Here is a 20,784-nt window from a genome sequence, read left to right as displayed (position 1 = left end):
TATCCTTGCTGCCACGATATTGAATGGTCCCCCCGACTGCAGCTTTTCAGTTTTCTGTGTGACCTTTGTCATTTGATTTCTGTGCTCCCCTTTAAAAAAGGAGACTTCACTGCCTGCCCTTTCTTCTGCTGAGTAATTCCAGCAGGTACCTGACAAAGACACTTCTGGGGAGAGCAGGTTTTTAACTTTTGCCATGCTAAAAGCCCTTTAGCAAAGGTGCTTCTTCCCTTTTCTACCAAAGCTTTTTGATACCTGTGCAAAACCCTGCCCAGGGTGACTCTGTGCACACTTTCACTGCTGGCACAGTCAGCAAACTGTGTTTCAGGTACCTTCTGATGGGCCTGAGCTTGTTTGTTTATTCCCAGATGAGACAGAATTGCTGCTGCACTTGAATTTGATGATTGGTGAAGGGAAGGGTTCATTTTCAGAGCCTGCAGACAGCATGATTTAAACTTTCCTGCTTATTGCTGCAATGGAACAGTTAAAAAATAACCATAACAAAATTTGTGTTGATGATGAAGAAAATTAAATTATAGCTAGAAACAAGGAAAGTTTTTAATTTGATTTTTTTTTTCTCTTATATTCTGCCTTCATGGTGTTTTATTAAAACCCAGCGTTACTGTTTGTGGAAAAGCTCTCATATAAATTTTAAAAAAATTGTCTGCAGCTAAGATTTATATCAAGCAGGAAGCATGAATTTGGGAGAATTGGATATTGTCTGAAAACAGAAAGAGCAATTTCTAAGCCCTGGCTGGCAGGTGTTGCTGGCTGATGCTCTATAATTTACTGTACTGGCTGTACAAAAGACCAGGGAGAAGACTGAAGGCTGGCCAGCTGCACGAGGCTGGGTGCATTTACCTCCTTCTGAGGGGGAAAAATGAATTTATTGCTTGTTTGGAGCTCAGAGCTGACCTGGGCCACTTTGTCTTGGCTGCAGAGGGAGCTTTGCTTTATTTTGCCCACAGTGTTTTGGACAGGGTGGGCAAAATGGGGTTTGATTGAACAGTGGGTTCAGGATTCACCCCAAACCTGCCCAGTCAAGTTTCCCCTCATGGATGATTTCCCATCTTCTGTGTTGTGTCATCACAAATCCTGAGCTCCCAACTGCCCATAGGAATGTACTTGAGTGGCTTTTTGTCCCTTCTTCTCGCCAAGTATTAATATTGCAAATGCTCCTGTAATAAATACTGTTGAGGGGGATTCGCTGGAGGATGTAAATATTCATCAGCCTTTAATGATTTGCATTTGAATCCAGAAAATTGGCTTATGACTCCTCACTGCTTTTCTCTGGGCTCTGATTTCCACATGCATTAAATGCAGGAGGATTAAATACCTGGGGTTCTCTTTGGTCCAAAGCAGACTTTGCTGTCTTCATTTGGAAATAAGTCCTTGATTAGCTGAGAACTCAACCCTGTGCATCACTTAATCTGTTCCAATCCTTCACCACGGTTTTGTTTCTAACGAAGAGCTTTAGGATCACTCTTGTCACTCTCATCTGGAGCAGCCTCCACTCCTGGAGTTTTTCATTTCCACCAGGGTGCAGCTCAGAATGGGGAGCCAGAAAGTGGAAGGGTCTTCTGCACCTCATTTTATAAGATTAGTAGGACCTGGATTAATCAGACACAGATGTTAGGGGAAAAGCCAAGGTGACAAGACAAATATTGATAATTTGGGGGCTGAATGAATGAGACACCAAATGGCCTAAATTTAAACTGGCTTCAGCAGAACTTGTTTGGACAGAGCTTTTAATTAGTGAGGCTCTTCTTTAGTTTGGGCTGTTCTCCTGCCTGTTGAGCATGATATGAAAATCAAATACTCCTAAACAAAATTGGGTGTCAAACATTTTACTGTCAGCTATTTTAAGGCTCAGTGTGATAAGCTCACTGTCCTAGTTCTGTGTATCTGCTGATTTATCTGCCTCTCTTATTCCTGAGGGAGTGATGAGTTTGTGTTCATTTATGGTGCTTTTGTAGGTCCAGGGGATGGTTTCTATAGAAAAGCTTTGATAACAACCCAAAAATCTCTGCTCTGGGCAGAAGCATTGAAAATGTCATTATTTTCCAGGTAATTGTGAAAACAAGAACAGAATATCAGCCTGACCAGAAGAACAAAGGAAAACTCAGAGTGCCCAAAATTGCTGAATTCACAGTCAGTTTCACTGATGGGGTAACAGAAAGACTAAAGGTAAGAAATGGTTGTTCTGCTGCCTTCTGATTCATTTTAAAATAACTGAATCAAAGTGACAAGAAAGACATAACAAATTTAACACTCCACTCATCACCAGGGTCAAAGAGAGGTTTATCTGCATGAGTGTAAAGGGGTTTTTTTTAGGACAGGCATGAAAATAACTTCTTAGCTACATCTCAAGTAGAAAATGCTTTTCTTTCCCAAGAAAAGGATGAAAATATATTCCACCCCAAATTGAAAATAAACCAAGTTTGAATCCTTTTTCTTCTCAGACACTGGTGTTTAAAAAGAAATTTTAAAAATCGCAGTGAAGATTGATTGAAACATTTTGTTTAGCCTTTTAAAATTCCTTTTGTCTCATAGCCAGACAAGCCTTTTAATATTTAAAATACTTTGTTATAATTATTATATTATTACAGATTAAAAGCTACTTGAAAATGCAGAGGAAAAAAAATATTAGAGAAGTATCCAAGCATATCCTGTCCTGTAAGCAATTTTTCTTCACAGGAATTGGACTTTTCTGATGGAAAATGTTTCCTTGGGAAATTTTCAACAGGCTCTACTCAAACATGGAAAGAAACTCATGAATTATTGAGTGCAGTCGGTTCCTGTTGACTGCAGCACATTAGAATGGCTCAGTTCCTCCTAAAATTAGACTCCAAATGTGGAGCTGCCAGTTTTTCCTCCCTTTTCACTGGGAAGACCTGGTGCTTTTTCTACACCACAGGGCATGGCAGTGACAGGAATGTGAGATCTGATTGCTCATTTTCAAAGTCAGAGGAAATAGCAATAATTTTGAGGAGAAAACAGAGAAAATGGGCAGTGCCTGGTGATATTCCTGCTCCTTCCAAAGCATAATTTATTCTTTAAAATTGTGAGAATAAATGTTTATGGTTCTTGAGTTTGGGGTTTTTTTTTTAGTATGATCTAAAATTTCTTACCTGCTGTTGATACTTACTGAATTCTCATCTGAACTTATTGTTTGTGGTAACTATTTACCACCAATGTTAACTCTCTATTGCACCAGAATAAAGTGAATTAATCACGGTTAAATCCCCGTGTTGGGAACCACAGGGGACATTTCTGGTGTCACACACAAATCAGAGCCCGACACGATGTGCCTGAAAACCAACAATAAATTTAGAATCTCCTGGACTGATGGCTCTAACCCGCAGTAAATGGCCTTGTTGGTGTTGGAAATGCTGCTGCCTCAGTGAGTATTTAACACTCAGTCCTGCAGCCCTGGAGGGTGTGAAAGGCAGAGTAAAACCACAAAAAAAATCTGTGTTATTTAAAGAAATAACATCTCCTCCTTACACAGCCAGTTAATATATAGCTCATGGATAAATCCTATTTCATCTACTCCTTCTACTGAGTATCTTGTTTTTCCTATTCAAATTCCCAGCTTCTGTTGCATTCAAACCTTTCCTTTCATGCATTTTTTCTTCCTCCCATCCTGTTGTTGGTGCAGTTTTCCCATCACTCTCACAGCTCCAGCAGAGGTGGGAGCTGGGCCTCCTCTTATAGAGCCTGGCAGCATCACAGTTTCATTTCTGAGCTATTTCCTTTCCCTAAAACCCATATAATTTTCATTCTCTGCTCTTCAATGTCAACTTATTCACCAGGAAGCCTCTGTTCTAATACTGGATAAAGCTCTAAGCCTCTCCCTGCCTGCTTTTCATAAGGCTTCCATGTATCCCATTAAATTTGTAAGATTATTCCCTGACAAAATGAGCTGAGATAATAGCTAATATTTATTACCTTTTGTACTTTTTATTGCACCACTTTTTTTGTCCCAGTGCGTATTTTTAGTGAAGTTATTAAAAACCCTGCCCTCTGGTTCTAACTCCTATTATCTGGTACTGATGAAATCATCTTACATTTGGGTTTTTTGTAAGAAGAAATCACAGTAAATACTTAACTTCTATGATCTCAGTTTAGCTGCATCTTTTAAAGCTTGAAAAAAGATGATATAACTGTGATCATCATATTCTCTTTTGCCTTTTTGAGGGTGGAAAAGCCCTCCAAGATCATTGAATCCAAGCTGTGCCCAGTCCCCACCTTGTCCCCAGCCCAGAGCACTCAGTGCCACCTCCAGCCCTTCCTGGGACACTCCAGGGATGGGGATCCAAACCTCCCTGGGCACTTCCAAGGCCTGAGCGCCCTTTCCATGGAGAAATTCCTGCTGCTGTCCACCCTGAGCCTCCCCTGGCCCAGCCTGAGGCCATTTCCTCCTGTCCTGGGGCTGCTGCCTGGGAGAAGAGGCTGAGATTCTGTTATTTTGTGCTACAAAAGACCAAGATGTCTGGAAAAAAATCTGAGACCACGTGAACCTGCCAGCCAAACCCACAGATGCCCTTTTTCTTCCCTTTTGGGTATCTTTTATTAAAGAAACTAATGAATTATTAGACAACTTTCTCACATGAACAAGCCCAAACCAGAATTTAAGCTTATGCTTGCATATTTCTCATCCATCCAGAATAGGCCAGATCTGAGCTCTTTTAATTATCATGAAGAAGAGACTGTCCCTAGGCAACGGTTCTTATTTCCCACCAGCTCTTCCAGGAACCTGAGATAGCTCCTGCCTCTTGTCACATCCCCTAATAGATGAGATTGTGATTCTCTCCAGCTCAGCACACGGTGTCCTGCAAGTTTGACCAATTAGGCTGATTCTTCAGCTGCATGAGTCAGCCCATAGATCCTTTATAAAACTGTTTAAATGCTTGTGTGTAGATGGGTTACAAGAAAATGATGTTAAAATAACCTTATGGTTGAGCCATCCATACAGAAAGGAAATTTCTTTGCTCGTTTTACTCCTCCACAGAGAAGCAAAGAGAGCATTTTTCTGAGCTGACAGGCAGTGATTTATAGACCTTGCCTTCTCCAGACTGCTCCTACCTTTGGAGTGTGCTCCTCTAGGAAGTTCCTGAGCTGCAGAGATCTCGTTTTGCAGTAGCTCTGTGAGCTGAGGGTTCCCAGGCTCAGGGGAAGCTCTTTGCCTTTCATTTGCAGCGCTTTGAAGGGAGCTCCTGTTCCTGGGCTTGGCCATCCTGTGGCAACACTGAGGGACCTTAGAGAGGGTTTGTAGATGTGTCTGTGATTCCTCTGTGGGGTGACAGCTCTAACCCTCTGCATCTGAGGCTCCCTGCTCCTCCTCACCAGTGATAGCCCATCTTAGAGCTCTTAAGAACAATCTCATATGTGAGCAATCACTCTGCCCTTATTTCTATCAGTCCTGAAAAGAGATTGAATGCCTTTTGCTTTTTAAGCAGATTCCCCATCAAATGAAGCCTTGTTATTTCTGGAGAACAGGATTTCCAGTGACTCCCTTTCTCTTCCAACCAGCCCAGACAGCACAGAAATCATCCAGCAGCATAAATAAATCCAGAAAATTTATTTATATTATATAGCACCAGAAGAGGTGCTGGAGTGACCTCTCTGTGTAGGCTTACAGAGCATTGGATGGACACCTGGAACTGCTTTTCCCTTCCTGATTTTACACAAACTGGTCTCTTTCTTACACCACTCTGAGCCCTTTCTCACCACTGCCATGGGATTATTAATTATTTTTAGGAAGGTAATGATTTATTGACTATTAGCTGGGTCATAGTTACCTCCCATAAGTACCTGACTTCTCAAGTCTTCTACAGTTCTTTCCTTCTCATGGAGCTTTAAAAAGTTTGTATTTTCAGAGTTGGAATAATTAAACTCAGCACTTGTCATTAACAGAACAAGTTGGGAGTGGGTGTACGGGGGAGAAGCCGAGATATTAAAGATGTTTTTTTGCAAGCAATTTATCTACCTGGAGAAATCATCTGCAAGTATTGATGAAGACTGGGAACTTCATTCTTCTTGCTGCAGTTTGGCAAGATGCATTTTCAGAGTCGCTGGCTGTGTCATCTGTCCCTGTTGAGTGTGCAGTGACAATTATTTCTTATCATTAGATCATCCCCTCTCCTCCCTCCACGCTGAAACTGCTCTGACACACAAAAATCAGTGGATGTAATTATCCCCCACACTTTTCATCAGGTCCTTAAAATGTAGTGGAACCCATTCAAATGCTCCTGTTGTTGAAATACTCATGCTGGAACAATTATTTTCCTCTGACTTAATGTGAAAGATTTAGAACAAAATTGCTTTGTCCTCAGCCACACCCTACAAAACAAGAATTGTTCTGATCAAACCCAAGCCAATATTTGAAATGCTTGGCTCCTAATTAAGAAAGATTGTTTTGGGCCAGGGAATAATTTCCTGTTTGTAACAGCTTTGCTAAATGGAAGATGCTGCCCTGGTTCCCAAACCTCCCATCCCTCCAAACTCCTCCTGAGATGTTCTGCTTTCACCTTGAGGCTGTTACTTCATGCTGATAGTTCTTCCTGCAAAGAAATCCCAGAAAAAAAAAACGTCTAGGGCTTCCCATTCATAGGTAAATACATCAGAAAATCTCCTTGAATTGTTGAGTTTCCCACGGGGCACCAGTAACTCCTGGTGAAAGGACTGCTCTGCTTTTTTAATCCTATCAGCCCCAGCGTCGCCATGGCAACTGCCACATCCCATCTCTTATCGGAGCTCGGAGCGGCCGCTGGAGGATCCCATTACCCGACTAATGGCAGCGGTGCTCCGGGGCTGAACGCCGGGATTTCTCCCTCTGCTGGGAATTGCTGCTGGGGCTCTGTTTTCAGGAACGAGGGACAAAGCAGAGGAAAAGCGGAATTGTGCCTGGCAGGCACAGGGGAGGAGGGAGTGGCACAAGCAGTGAGGTTTTCTCTCGAACCTTGCACTCAGAGAGGGCTTGGAGAGCTGGCTGGCAGGAGGAAGGGGTTGATTTCAGTCCCCAGGGACTGATTTGGAGGAATATTCCCTCTCTTTGGGAGTTCCCAGCTGTCACCAGGCCATCTCTTTCCCTATGGATGCACAGGGCAAGTTCCTGCCAGGGGTATCAGGCAGCTCTCACTGAGACACATCTGAGTGTTCTCCAGACTGGATGATTTGAGTGTGGAGCCAAAGCTCAGCCTCTTTGGAGCCTGAATATTTTCCAGTGCAATGCAGAAAGTCACAGGTTCACTTTTCCCAAAAAAATCCCTGCCCAGCCCTGCTCTGGCCTTGATGCAAACACACCTGGGGTGGCTTCAGGCTCTCACTGGTGGTGTTCCTGCAGGCAGGTGAGAAATGGGGCTGCTCATCCTTCTGCCCGAGCTCAGAAATCCTTCTTTCTGAGCATTTCTGAGGAGAGGACAGGTCACATCTGTCCCAGTGGCTCTCCCAGGCTGCAGGAGGCAGATTGATGGAGCCGTTTGTGATCATCAGTGACAATCAGGAGCTGTGAGGGTGAACTGAGTGGGGATTTGTGGCTCAGCTGCCAGGGAACAGATCTGTCTGATCACAGCCCCGGGTATTGCTATCAACTCTGCAAGGTTTCCCCTGGCTGGGTGGAGCTCTGAGGGTTTTGTAAGAACTCCCAGCTAATTCTTTAATTTTTGTGTACAGGCAAGGGCCCAAAAATGTCATGTCCATGTCTAAAACACACAAGAAAAATCTATTTTGATTTAACCAGAATGCTCTTTACTGGCTTAGGGACCACCTAACAAAGCAAAGCAAAAAAACCCACAAATATATTGGTTTATTTATTTTTTAATAGTAAATGGTCAATTCCTTACAGTGCATTCTTGTTTCATGTTAGTTTTACACACATAGATACTCTTAAAAAGCCAGGAAAAGCCTCTCCACTCTATTTTATTTTTGCCCTCTGTGAGCACTAACAGAGTAATCAACTGAAGAGATTTGTTCAGTTTTGGTTTGGGTTTTTTTTTCCATTTAACTGATTTTTGGAGAGAAGAAGAAAGTGAATTGTTATGCAGAAAATCTCTAAAAGTGGAAGTCACAGAGAATATTCACGTGTCTAAATTTTCATGGGGTACACCTGCTGAAAGTTCATTCTTCAAACCAAGATACATTGAAGGAAAAAAGATTTACAGAGCAGAAACCTCAACTGATCCTTGGCTTTGGAGCAAAATGCTTGAAAATATTTCCATGAGCCACCACATCGACCCCTGGTGCTAATTACAGGATGTAACTGCAGTTCCCATTGGGCCTGGAGGATTTCTTACACTACATCTCTGTCCCTAACCCTACTGTGCACTTATAGCTCTGCCACCCCACAGGAAATCTGTGTGTTGGGCAATTTCCCTGTCAGCATTTGAGGTGAAATGAAAAATATTTAATGTTGGTGTGGCCACTGTAGCCAGAGACTGAGCAGGATGGAAGAGCAGGAAAGAATTTTCAGCTGAATGAAACCAAAGCAAAGTTTCTTGCTTGATGGGAAGTGCATTTAGAGTCTTATAGCCAGACCACTGAATGCTAAAAAAAAAATAATAATAATCAAGGAAGTGCAAAGCTTCACTCACACAATTTTCTCCATGCAATGTTTCACTCTCTCTAAAGCAGCACAGGCTGTGATTGAATGTTAAGCAGAGCTGAGCTGCCTCTTGTTGGTACTTGCAGATGTATTAAATCCTGTTGGGTCGGATCCGCAGCTAATGGAACTGGCCTCGTGCCTTTGGAGGCACCATAATCACCTCGATTATTCCTTTCTGTTGTTTGCTTTTAAAAGAGCAGCTCTTGTAAGTCATTTGCAGCAATAAAGCTTCATCTTTCTAATTCAAAATGGAAAGGCTTTTAATTCATAAGTTACCCAGGGGACACTTTGCTCACCAAGCCCTCACTTTGTTCTCCTATAAAGCACCCATATAATAAGTTTTTTAAGGAGAAACGGGTGTACTGGACCATGAATGTAGAAATATTATTTCCTGCTCATGATGTGAGACATAAATGCTGAAATACAGGTGAATTTGTTGCCCTTCTTGAAGGAACAGACTTGCAGGTGATTTTTCCTTCAGGCACAGGAGTGCACTGAACAGAGGTGTTTTAATTCATGCAAGCCTGACCTTTGGGAGAAGGTAATTTCTCATCTCAGCTTTTCCCTAGGGCTAACCTTGGCTGTGGCCTGGTGCTGGTCTTTGGGTGGTTTTGCCTCAGAAAAAGCCACGGTTTGGAGAATTTGGGTATTTGCAGCTTTGGGTGGCTCTCTGGGGTTGTCTGGAGCTGGGATTGGAGGGATATCAGGTGTCAGGAAAAGGCAGCAGCAGCAGAGCAGGAACACAACCTGCAGTTCCAGGTGTGTTGCCATGAGCTAATCCCTGAATCCATTCCTGCTCAGGGCTCCCAAAGCTTTCCCTGCACCAAACCCAACATCAGGGAAGAGAGGGGACAATTTTGCATTCATGAGACTGTGCAGAGGTTGAGTCTTGGCAGGCAAGGAGACAGTTTATTGATGACTTGATTTATCTTGTGTTCCTGTTAATGCATTTAAAAAGGGCCTGTGATGAGCTGAGGCATCCATTGCCATGTCCCACGTGGAGTGACCAGAGGAAATGTCACAGCCAAGGCTCTGCCAGGGCAGCAGGGAAGGGCTGCACGTCAGGAAGGCTTGGAGAGGATGTTTCTGTCTGCTGCAGTCCCACTAATTGAAAAAACACCTCAAATTAGGGATCTGGAAGGAAGCCTCTTCCAGCACTGCTCAGCTCCTGAAATGGGCTGCCAGGTGTTCTCAGGATGTGGCTTTGGGAAGAAAAGCTCCTTTCTGAGCAGTTCTTGACTCACTCCATTTGTTTAATTTGGGGGGTCTGCTTCATTTCTTTTGGAGGTAACAGGCACAGAATCATTGAATGGCCTGGGCTGGGAGAGACCTGAAAGATCACCTAGTTCCAGTGGGAAGGGACAGTTGAAAAGAAAAAAAATACTCTTATAGGAGGAGGGGAAAAACACCTTTATAAACCTGTCTGGTTTCTAATGGCCATGTACTTTTTTTCCTGTACCTAGAAACCACATCACCCCATCTCACTATACCTGCCTGCTTGATGAAGGAATTTTTTAATGGCGTTAAATGGCAGAAAAGAGAAAGCAAAATCCAACAGAGCTTTTCATTTACCTAAATGGAAATTCACTGATACTCATTGGTGAAGCAGCCTCATTTAAAATGGCATTTAGAACTTCCATAAGGAACGGGGGCTTGGAAACGGAGCCATGAATTTTCCATCCAAGGGGTTTGACTTGGCACAGGGAGATGTCACGCAGCCCACAGCTGGCACCAGACACTGTTAAAAAGATCTGAGGCTATTAGAGCCTAAACAGCCACTAGAAATTATATTACATGATGGAGACTGGCTAATATAATTGAGCCAGCTAGTTATTGTGTGCATAATTTAATTATTTGACAAATTGCTTAGAAACACGGTGTGCTCCTTCCACACTCGTGCTGCTCTCACAGCTTTAGGAGGCTGTGAGAGCAGAGGAATTGCTGGTGGCCATCCTGGAAAAGAGATGCTTCTTTTTAAGATTTGCAAACTTGGAGAGGTTCTCTGGTGTCACAGTGGGTTGGGGTGTGCAGAGATGGGAGAGCCCAGGGGGACATGGCTGGGAGGGGAAATTGGCTCAGAGACAGCCAGTGCTGTCAGAAGTGGATTCTTTTGAGGCTTTGGGGTACTTGGATAAATGAGTCTCTCTGTACTCTGGGAGTGTTCTGAGCTTTGATTGCTGGGCTGAAAGGAACCCATGGAATTGTGGAGCAGAGAATCCCAGAATGGTTTGGGTTGGAAGGGATCTTAAACCCCATCCAGTGCCACCCCCTGACATGGGCAGGGACATCTTCCACTGTCCCAGGCTGCTCCAAGCCCTGTCCAGCCTGGCCTTGGGCACTGCCAGGGATCCAGGGGCAGCCACAGCTTCTCTGGGCACCCTGTGCCAGGGCCTCCCCACCCTCACACTAATTTTTTTTTCCTAATAGCCCATCTAACCCCACTCTGTCAGTGTGAACCCATTCCCCCCTGTCCTGTCACTCCAGGCCCTTGTAAAGTCTCTCTCCATCTTCCTTGCAGCTTCTTCAGGCCCTGTGAGGCCACAGCTGTGTCACCCCAAAGCTCCTCCTGTCCAGGCTGAACAATCCCAGCTCTCCCAGCAGAGCTGCTCCATCCTCTGCTCCTCCTGGAGCCTCCTCTGGGCTCTCTGCAGCAGCTCCAGCTCCTGCCTGTGCTGGGCCCAGGGCTGGGGCAGCTCTGCAGGTGGGGTCTTACCTGGGCAGAATCCCAACCCCTTTCCTGCTGCCCACTGGGGATCAGCCCAGGAGCAGATGGGAGAAGTTTCTGGCCCCCAGGATAATCCCATCCTCATCTATTCTTATGAGAACTGGGGCCAAATTGGTTTACGGTTATGAATTGTAAGTTTAAGGACCAAAAAATCCCATTCACCCTAAAACTTCATTAAGAAACCTCACAGCACTAAGGAGTATTTTCCCATAGCCCTGAAAATGTAGAGACATGACTGAGGACATTTTCCGCTTACAAAGCATCTCCTAAACAATGCTTCTAAAGAGTCTGGACACCATCTGGAATAAAGCTGTGCTGTAATAATAAAGAACAAATCCTACATCTTCTTGAGCAGTACTAAGCAAATCTGAAGACCCAATTGTGTCACTTTTTTTTTTTTGCAGTTAGCCTTTCAAAATTTCGGAGGCGAAGCTGTTGCCAGAAGATCAGCAAAATCAGCAACTTATTACAAAAATATTTCTAACAGTGGGGAGTGAAATGACATTTTTGAAGAAGTGCAGTCAGATCATTTTCACTGCCAGGGTAGATCAGGTGTCTGGGTGCTGAGCAAGGCACCACAAGAGTTCTTTGATGGGGTTTGAAGAGTGGGGCAGCTCCTCCTGGGGTGTGTTTGGGGGGTTCCTCATCCCCTGTTTGATCCATCTCAGTGTCCTGGCAGCCTGTGGCTCCCTCCCTGCCAACACACCGGAGTTTTCTCTCTATAACAACCTGGATTTGGGCACTTTGCACTTGGATTCCATCCTGGAATACACAAAAACCACCAGGAGAGCTGAATCCAGGAGCTCCTGATCCTTTAACTGTATCTCCCGTGGTGTCAATCTTCCATCTCATTATCAGCTGGAAGAAGTTATGGGGTGAAGGTGGAAAAAAAATTGCCCTCCTGAATTTTTCATTGTCAAGCAGAAATCCTTATAATGGATTCAGGAGTGCATGGATGTATTTGGATGCCCTTAGATGATTTTGTAATTTTTTTTTCTGCAAGTTAACTGGATTGTCAGGGATTGATGGGTTTTCAGGTGTAATGGAATTGCCATAAACTATAGGAAAAGCTTTGCTGCCTCTCCAAGCACAGCTCTTAAGCTCCTCTCTGAAATAACCTTGACAGAATATCTGCCAGTTTTGTTCATAACAAATTCTGCCTTGTTCTTTGCCTTTCTTCTTCTACAAAGAGAAAAATTAAAACCAAGAGAACTTCTTCAGCTTTGAATTGCCTATTAAATGTCACAAAATTTCCCAATACCCAGCAACACTGAAGGTATCTTGTAGAACCAGACATGGCAGCAGCACTGGAATCCTTTCCTGATAAACTGGAATTTTGTGAAAAGGCTGAGAAGAGTGCAGGTACAAAAACAGGTACCAGAGGCTTCTGAGGTCTCTAATTCACGTTACAGCTGCAGAGAGTAGGAAAATGCTGCAGAATTTTGTAGGGATTTTTCTGTGATGAATGATCTTTACCTTTTCTCTGAGGCTGGCTGCTTTTCCTGCAGGCAGCAAGGCTTTTCTTGGTTGGCATCTTCTTGGCTCTGCTCCTGGTTTAAGTGTATATGAGCAGAGAGAAAAGTGTCCAGAGTCAAACACTGATTTACCAGGCCTAGAAATAAAACCATGCCTGATGTCTAAGAAGTGCCACCCACGCTGGAAGAGAGGAAATTCAGGTTGGATGTTGGCAATAAATTCTTCCTTGTGGGGGTGGTGAGACCCTGGAAAAGGTGCCCAGAGAAGCTGTGGCTGCCCCTGGATCCCTGGAAATGTCCACGGCCAGGCTGGACAGGGCTTGGATCAGCCTGGGACAGTGGAAAGTGTCCCTGCCCATGGAATGAGATGATCTTTGAGGTCCCTTCCAAGCCAAGCCATTCCATGATTATCTCTAATAGGAATAAGGAATAAAACTAAAAACCTTGCAGTGGAAAAAGCTGTTAAATGAATGCTGTGCTGTTTGGATGTGCCATTGTTCTCTAGTTGCCTTTTAAATATGGCTTTGTACTGGAGTGAGAGAGGGGAAAAAAGGAATTTTTGATGAAAAAGGAGATCCTGGGCAGCTGATAAAATGCAAGAGAGCGGGGAGGATGCTTCCACAGGCTGCATGAAAGCCAGGTTAGCTGGAACACCACTGCAATTAGACATCCTCTGCCTGGCACAAAACCTGCTGGCACCTGATGTCCTGCTGCCTGATGAGGATGGATCCTTTTATTCATCTGTGCTGTGTGAAAATGCAAAAAAAAAAAAAAAAATGTTCTTTATCTTTGGGAAAAAGGGGGAACCACCCCAAGTGTGCTGCTGTTGATGATGTTGTGCTCCTTCATGGATGTTAAAGGCCTCTTCCCACATTTTTTGGAGGATGGGGGGAGAGTTTTTGCTGTGGTAATGATGTTCTCTTCAGGGAACCTTTGGGAATTGTGTGAAATTTTGAGGGGAGGGCAGGCAAATCCCTCCCCTTCCTTCACCCACTCGAGCAGTCACACGTGGCAGATTCATGCCTGCAGCACTTCTAGGTTTTATCTGCTCACTAAATTTTATTTCCCCTCTGTGAGTGTTTATATTGCTTAGAGATTGCCAAGGTTCATGTTAATCATAAAAAAAAAATGAAAAAAAAAGTGGAGGTTTATTAGGTATTGCAGCTCTGTGATTCTTTGGTGTTTGAATGTTAATGAAGCTTTCTATGCTCTGGAATATTTGGAGAGGTGGATCTGAGCTCTGGCATGGCAGAATATCCGGGGGTGGATTTTTCTTCCTTTCCTTTCCCTTTGGGTTTTAACATCTTACATGACATTTCATCCGGAGCAATTTTCCACCATTTACCAGCAGGTGTAATATTGTCACAGGAAAGGCAGGAGGCTGAAAATGGGCTCAGTTACCCCCTGGAGGGAGGGGACAGCTCAGCACAGGGACCTGCTCCTGGGCCATCATCAATTGAGGGGCAGCACTTGGCCAGAGCAGAGGGGAATTTGTTATTTTTAGGGACTCAGTGTGCAGATAGGAGGGAAAAAAAACCCTCAAATTGCAGTTCTGATGGTTCTTTCCATAGGCTGTGCATGCACGTGGGATTTAGCAGAGGAGCCATGAGAAGACATTTATTCTCACTCCAGGCAGCTCAGTTCTTTCTTCTTCAGAAGGCTGAGTTTCAAGCAACGTTTCTTTTTTCATTGTACATTTAATTTGGGGCAGAGTAGCCAAACTGGACAGCTGAGCATTTCTTATTTCTGAATTTCTAGCCAGGGCTGCCCCTCAGCACTGGCTTTGGTAGAACAAGATGTACACCTTGCTCTGGCCCCTTCAAATTAACCTCAAAGGACACTTGTGTCATTGTCACCGTGGGTTTAGTACCTGCACTGGGATTAGAGGAGGTACCAGGCTCCCCTTTTAAATGAGGAGGAGTTGATAGACCTGTGTTCTGCTGACCTGTCATCAGGATTGTGGTGGTTCTTTATGGGGAGTGATCTGTTTTTCCCAGGTCTCCTGTAGAAAATAGTAGAGCATATTTAATCCAAGAAGTCTCTCTTTTTTACTATTTCATTTTCCACTATTACTTTTTTACTAATAATTTTTTTTTCATGCATAATACAACTTCTTTTGGTGACACAAATCATGTCAAATTCCATTTGCATCTGCCTTGAATCCAGCTGAGCCTTTATCACCATGAAAAGGAACAGACTCTCCCAGGTTGGGAACCCAAGGGCTGCCATAAAGCTGCTCTGAAATATTTCCAATCACCCCTCTGGGCACTAAGAGGGGGGTGGATCCCAAATTTTCTTGATCAGACTGATGGAGTTCATAACACTGCACTCCTTTTGTGCCACAGATCCCTCTGCAGCACTCCAGGACTCCCTGACAGTGTTCCCCTGGATCCAGCAGTAAATGCTGCTCCCTCTCTTGCTGCCTTTGGCTTAATTGACCCATTTGGCAGCAGATGAGGCCCCAAGGAGAGGTTAATCCAAGCAGGAACATTAAATACAGGTCGGGGCTTCAGTGAGCTCTTTGTCCTTGGCAAAGCCTCTTAGCCCCAGTCTCACCTTTTTACTCTTCATTCTGAAATATTCTGATTTAACAAGGAATTCAGGAATCTCTCCTGCTAGATAAGAGTCTCCACTGCTCTCTCTTCCCTGATTTTGGATGTGATGGGTAAGATTGGACACCAAGGGTACAAATTTGCTTTCACCCTTTTGTCTTAACCACCAGAATTGTAGCTCTGGATCTTCCAGGAGAAATCCCAGGGTGCTGTGTAGGAACACTCTCAGCAGGCAGTTCATCTTCCTGGGGGATTGCTGGAAAATTCCTGCCTTGCCACCAATTCCAGTGGCCCCTGGAGTCCCTGCAGGATTGCAAACCCCACTGGTCCCAGGATTGAAAGGGAGAATCAGAGCAGATTTCATTGGGAACCAATTTTAAGCAATTAATAATATTTACTGATATGATATTAATAATATTACATAATATTACTGTTGCAAAAATAAGATTATATCAATTAATTCTGAGCTAAAACCAGCCCGCTGTTTGTTCCTGACAAGCCTGTCCTCTCTGCTCTAGGAATTCTCAGTGTTTTCCCACTTCCTACCATCACCTCTCCTTCAAGTTAAATATCCTATAGATAGATAGGATGCATAGATCAGATCCTGTAAAATCCTGGTGCAGCCAGCTCTAATTTAGGCATTTAGGAATCCAGAGCCATTTATGCTGCATTTGTGGAATTATGGGACCAAGAAAGCTTTGGGAAAGGGGAGGATGGGAGTGTTTTACAGCTCCTTGCTCAGTCCTTGAGGACTAAACAGCTCAGCAAAAATCAGTGATCAGGCCTCAGTCCAGGCATGGAGCAGGGGCAGAAAACTTGCTGTTGGATGAACTATTTAGGAGGGACCTGGAAAAGCTGGAGAGAAGGGAGCTCCAGCAAAGAGACAGACATGTGCAGCATTGCCCTCACTGCTGGGCAATGAGGACAGGGGGAATATTTGCTCCCCCAAGAGGGAATTGTGTCTGGTACCTCCAGCACCAGCATCTGCTCTTGGCCATGCTGTGGGATTTTGTCAGTAGTCAGTTTATTGTCCTTTCACAGCCTGGAGAAATAGAGAGGGATCCCCTTTGTCCTGCAGGGCACAGCTGATCCTGGTAGAATTTCCCAGGAGGCACAAAGGGCTGTGAGCTGCAAAGACCTCACTGCTCCTCCCTGCTCAGCTGCCTCTGCTCCCAGAAAAGTGGGATCTTCTCTGGTCACAGGGCACTTTATCCACACACCTCACACACCTGAGATGTGGGTTCTGCCTCCTGGGCCAGAGCTGAGAGCATTGCAACACAAAGGCTCCAAGAACACCAAATGTACAGCAGAATCTATACATTTGCAAGGGGTTAAACACAGGAATGTTGCAAGCCCGTGGCGGGATGGGGATGATGTGGGAATCCAGGATATTGGATCCAGCATTCAGTCAATTACCATGCTTAGTTAAGTACTGCACGGTGGAGTGAAGGCTGCAGTCTGTTAGAATGTCTGTTCCTATAAGTCATTTAATTATGAGGTTGCTCATATGCCATTTTAACATATGTACAGTAACATTATCCCTCTTTTCTAGGTCACCATCCTCATAAGCCTGGCTCTTGCATTCCTTGCCTGCATAGTGTTCCTTGTGGTGTACAAAGCCTTCACTTACGACCACAGTTGCCCAGATGGATTTGTTTATAAGGTAAGGAACTTCAGAAGGATGAATTGCCTGAGCTAATGACAGGCTCTAATTGCCTGCATGGTTATAGCCCAGGCTGCTTTTTTTTTTATTTTATTTTTTTTCTGACCAGGCCAAACAGAACATTTGGCAGGAATGTGTTGAAATGAAAAAAAAAAAAAAAAAGTGTTCTGGGAAATGTGGACGTGCATCTGACTCCATCAGCTACTGTTACAGTGTAATTGTTGGGATTAGCATTTGGTGAACACTACAGACAGATGTTCAGCAACAATCCCTCATATTTGTGAATGGATTTATTGCAGCTGGGATCCTGCATTTGCTTCCCACACTCCCGAGTAACTGATGTTTACTGGCACACATTGTAATGCAAAGCAAACTGCTGCAGTGCTGACACTCTGTCCTTTGTGAAAGAAATCCAGATTTGCCCAAGCAGTTCACTTCTGGGTGCCTTTATCAAGAACAAAATAATGTAACAATTGGTAAAACCCAGTGATTTTATATTGAATATTCACAGAACTGTTTGCCTGGTCTGCTGAGATTAAAAAAATATATTATATATTTTGTAAAATAATTAACTGACTTCTCACTGTGAATCAATTCATGAATTCACAGGAGTCTTGACCACAGAAGGTACTGTGTATCTTCTATACCCCCAGAACACTTGGGATTATATATGTGTTAATCATTGTGAATTATTCTCTTAAGTTATATAAAAAGGGAGAATTGGGATTGTTCAGACTGGAAAAGAAAAAGCTTTGGAGTGACCTAATTGTGGCCTCCAGTTCCTGAAGGAGCTACAAGAAAGATGGAGACTCTTCCCAAGGGCCTGGAGTGCCAGGACAAGTGGGAATGGCTTCAAAGGGACAGAGAGAAGGTTTAGTTGGGTATTGGGAAGAAATCCTTCCCTGTGAGGGTGGGGAGGCCCTGGCACAGAGAGGCTGTGGCTGCTCCTGGAGGTGTCCAAGGCCAGGTTGGACAGGGCTTGGAGCACCCTTGGACAGTGGAAGGTGATGCCCATGGCAGGGGTTAGAATGAGACAAGCTTTGAGGTCTCTTCATAGAGTCACCAATTTCAGAATCAAATCCAAACCTGAACTTGTGAAAAGAGCTGACTGTGAGCTGTGCCATCCCCAGCCAGGTGCTGCTCATCCCACAGCTCAGGCTAACAGGGCAGCACAAAGCAGCTTTGGTTGCCTCTCTGCCTGTCCCCTGCCTGTCTGGGGATTGAGTGTGGCCTTGGAGCTGCAGAGCTTTTGGCCCAGGAGATGAGCAGAGCTTTTGGCCCAGGAGGTGAGCAGAGCTTCTGGCCCAGGTGGTGAGCAGAGCTTCTGGCCCAGGAGGTGAGCAGAGCTTTTGGCCCAGGAGGTGAGCAGAGCTTTTGGCCCAGGAGGTGAGCAGAGCTTTTGGCCCAGGTGAGCAGAGCTGCTTGGGGAGCCCAGCCTGGACCCTCCCTCATTGACAGCCCCGCTGCCATCCCTGAGATCCACTGCCATCGGGGTTGCCAATAGCAACAGGTTTGGAAAGGCTGGGCTTGGTGCATTCCCAGGACACCGAGAGGCAGCTGCAGCACTGTGAGTGCAAACAGCAGCCCCTGAAAAATCCTCACTCTGCTTCTCTCTGTCCCTCTCTCCTCCCAGCACAAGCGCTGCATCCCCGCCTCGCTGGACGCCTATTACTCGGCACAGGATTCCAACTCCCGGGGCAGGTTCTACACCGTCATCAGCCACTACAGCATGGCCAAGCAGACCAGCTCCCGGGCCGTGTCCCCCTGGCTGCCCTCGGGCTCGGCCAGCCACGACAACAAGGCTGCCAAGACTGAAGGTCATTAAAGGGAACGGGAAAACACCCCGGCGTTGCTGAGCCTCCCCTCGGGGCAGGAGTGACTCCAACCCAACCAGGATCAGCTTCATGGGTATTTCTTTTCGTGCGTTGTTCTCGTTGATTTGTAACCCGAGTCGAGCTCTTTGTACAAAGGCATGTTTGATGTTTGACTGTACCTTAACGATGTAAAAATATTTTTAAATCATTGCTTAACTATTTGTTAGAAAAATAAATTAAAAAACAAAAAAAGCGAGTTAGGTAAAGAGCCAGAGAGGATAAAAGCAGCAAAGGAGAATCCCACCAAGATGGAAAGTTGTGACAGAGGCTCCACATGCAGTGAAGGAAGAGTTGGAATCCTTTCAAGTGGGGTAGAGAGAACCTGGTACAAAGACATGGTGGTGCTGCTTGGTTTGCCAAAGGGGAGAGATTTTGCTGTCAGATTGAATCCAGTGTCAGTGTTCATTCACTGACAGAGAAACACAAGCATCCCCTCCTTCCCCAGACAGGCTCACGTGCAAACACAAACCCTGCACAGTGCCCCAAGGAAATCCAGAAAGTTCCTGGTGTTCCTGATGAGCCAGCAGAGTGCTGCTGGTCCTGGCCAGGCTCTGAGGCTGAAATCCAGGCTGCTGCTTGGAGATGGAGCAGGATGGGAGCAGGCAGAGGCTGCTGCAGTGAAATCTTGAATAAACTTTTGAGCACAGGAGTCAGAGCCAGGAGTTCAGGACGCTGCTTTGCTTCTGGCATAGATCCCCTGCATGAGCTTTGGCCACTTCCATGAGGCTTCATCCTTTGGGACCTCTCTTCTGAGGGTCACCAAAACTCAAAGAAATGCCATTATGATCAGAAGAGCATCTCAAAAATGCTGCTGGTATTGAGCCTCTGACTTTTCAGCCCCTAATTTTTGCAATGGGATGCTCCTGCTTCCTTCCTTCAGCTTCAGCTCCTCCAGCATTTCCTGTCACTCCAGGTCACTAGAGAGAGGTACAAATCAAATCTCTGCTTGCAAACCCAGAGCAGACCCCAAGCTTAACCCCTGCCCAGAGTAACACATCCTCTCCCCAAAAATGGCACTTTGAGATCAGTGCAGGCTGGTGGGATTTAAAAACCCCCAAGGATTCTCTTTTTTTCAGAGCTGCAAGAGCAGGGAGAGCCGAGCAGCAGGAGCAAAATGCACAGGCAGGGCAAGGCTCACCTTGGCCTGAGCTGCTTTTTCAGATTTTTGGCTAGACTGGGATGGAAATTAGGAACTGGCCCCTTCTTCCCTCGCATTGGGCGGTTTTGTCCTCCACGTCAGAGACAGTGGGCAGCGTGTGAGGGCAGAACTGCTCAGTCCTGCAGGCATCATGAGAAATAACTGTATAGTGTAGCTAAAACTGTAGTGCCAAACGCCATTGTCTGACTCCCTCTCCTCCCTCCCCTTTCCACCTGTAAATTCATTTCTCACTCAAAATGTACAAACCACCCTCCTCCTCCTCCACCAACAGCCCCGACTCCAGCAAAACCACTGAACAGTTTATAATTTTGTGGTGTATTTTTTGTCAGTAGGTAGCAGAGACTGAAGTATTTTTTGGTGTAATTCTTGAACTTTTCTGACGGGATTAAAATAAAGTTCGATGTGACCGAGTGTGGCTCCCGTGGGTTTTCTGGGCTGGGAGATGGGGAGTGGGATTTCTGTGGTGCTGCCAGGCAGAGGTTGCACCTTGCACCAGCCCCAAGGTGACTCTGGATTTCAGGAGGCATTTCCAGAGCTTCCCAGTTTCTCCTTTTAATGCCTGGATTTTATTCCCTGTGTTCTCACCCATTCCCAATAGGAAAATTGTAATTAAAGTGCAGCTCATCTTCTACTGCTTTACAGAGCACCTCCATTACTGTTTTAATGGGAATTCCTTCCAATGGACTTCCTTCCATTTTAAAACCAATGGATTACAGGGACTTTTCCTGGCAGCA

The 20,784-nt window shown here is 45.0% G+C and overlaps 1 protein-coding gene across 1 annotated transcript in view; it reads left to right on the top strand.

Annotated features, from left to right (window-relative positions):
• The window catches only part of NSG2 (neuronal vesicle trafficking associated 2), a 31,337-nt gene extending 10,891 nt beyond the window's left edge, over positions 1-20,446 (top strand). The window contains exons 3-5 of the mRNA XM_083872107.1: positions 2,065-2,184; positions 16,907-17,017; positions 18,651-20,446. Coding sequence (XP_083728233.1) covers positions 2,065-2,184; positions 16,907-17,017; positions 18,651-18,842 — 423 coding nt within the window. The 3' untranslated portion in view covers positions 18,843-20,446. The remainder of the gene's footprint in view (positions 1-2,064; positions 2,185-16,906; positions 17,018-18,650) is intronic.
• The last annotated feature ends 338 nt before the right edge of the window (positions 20,447-20,784 follow it).

Source organism: Zosterops lateralis (genome assembly GCF_965231275.1).
Source record: "Zosterops lateralis genome assembly, chromosome: 14".
Lineage (NCBI taxonomy): Eukaryota > Metazoa > Chordata > Aves > Passeriformes > Zosteropidae > Zosterops > Zosterops lateralis.
Note: the sequence above shows the minus strand (reverse complement) of the source record. Positions and strands in the feature narration are given on the sequence as shown.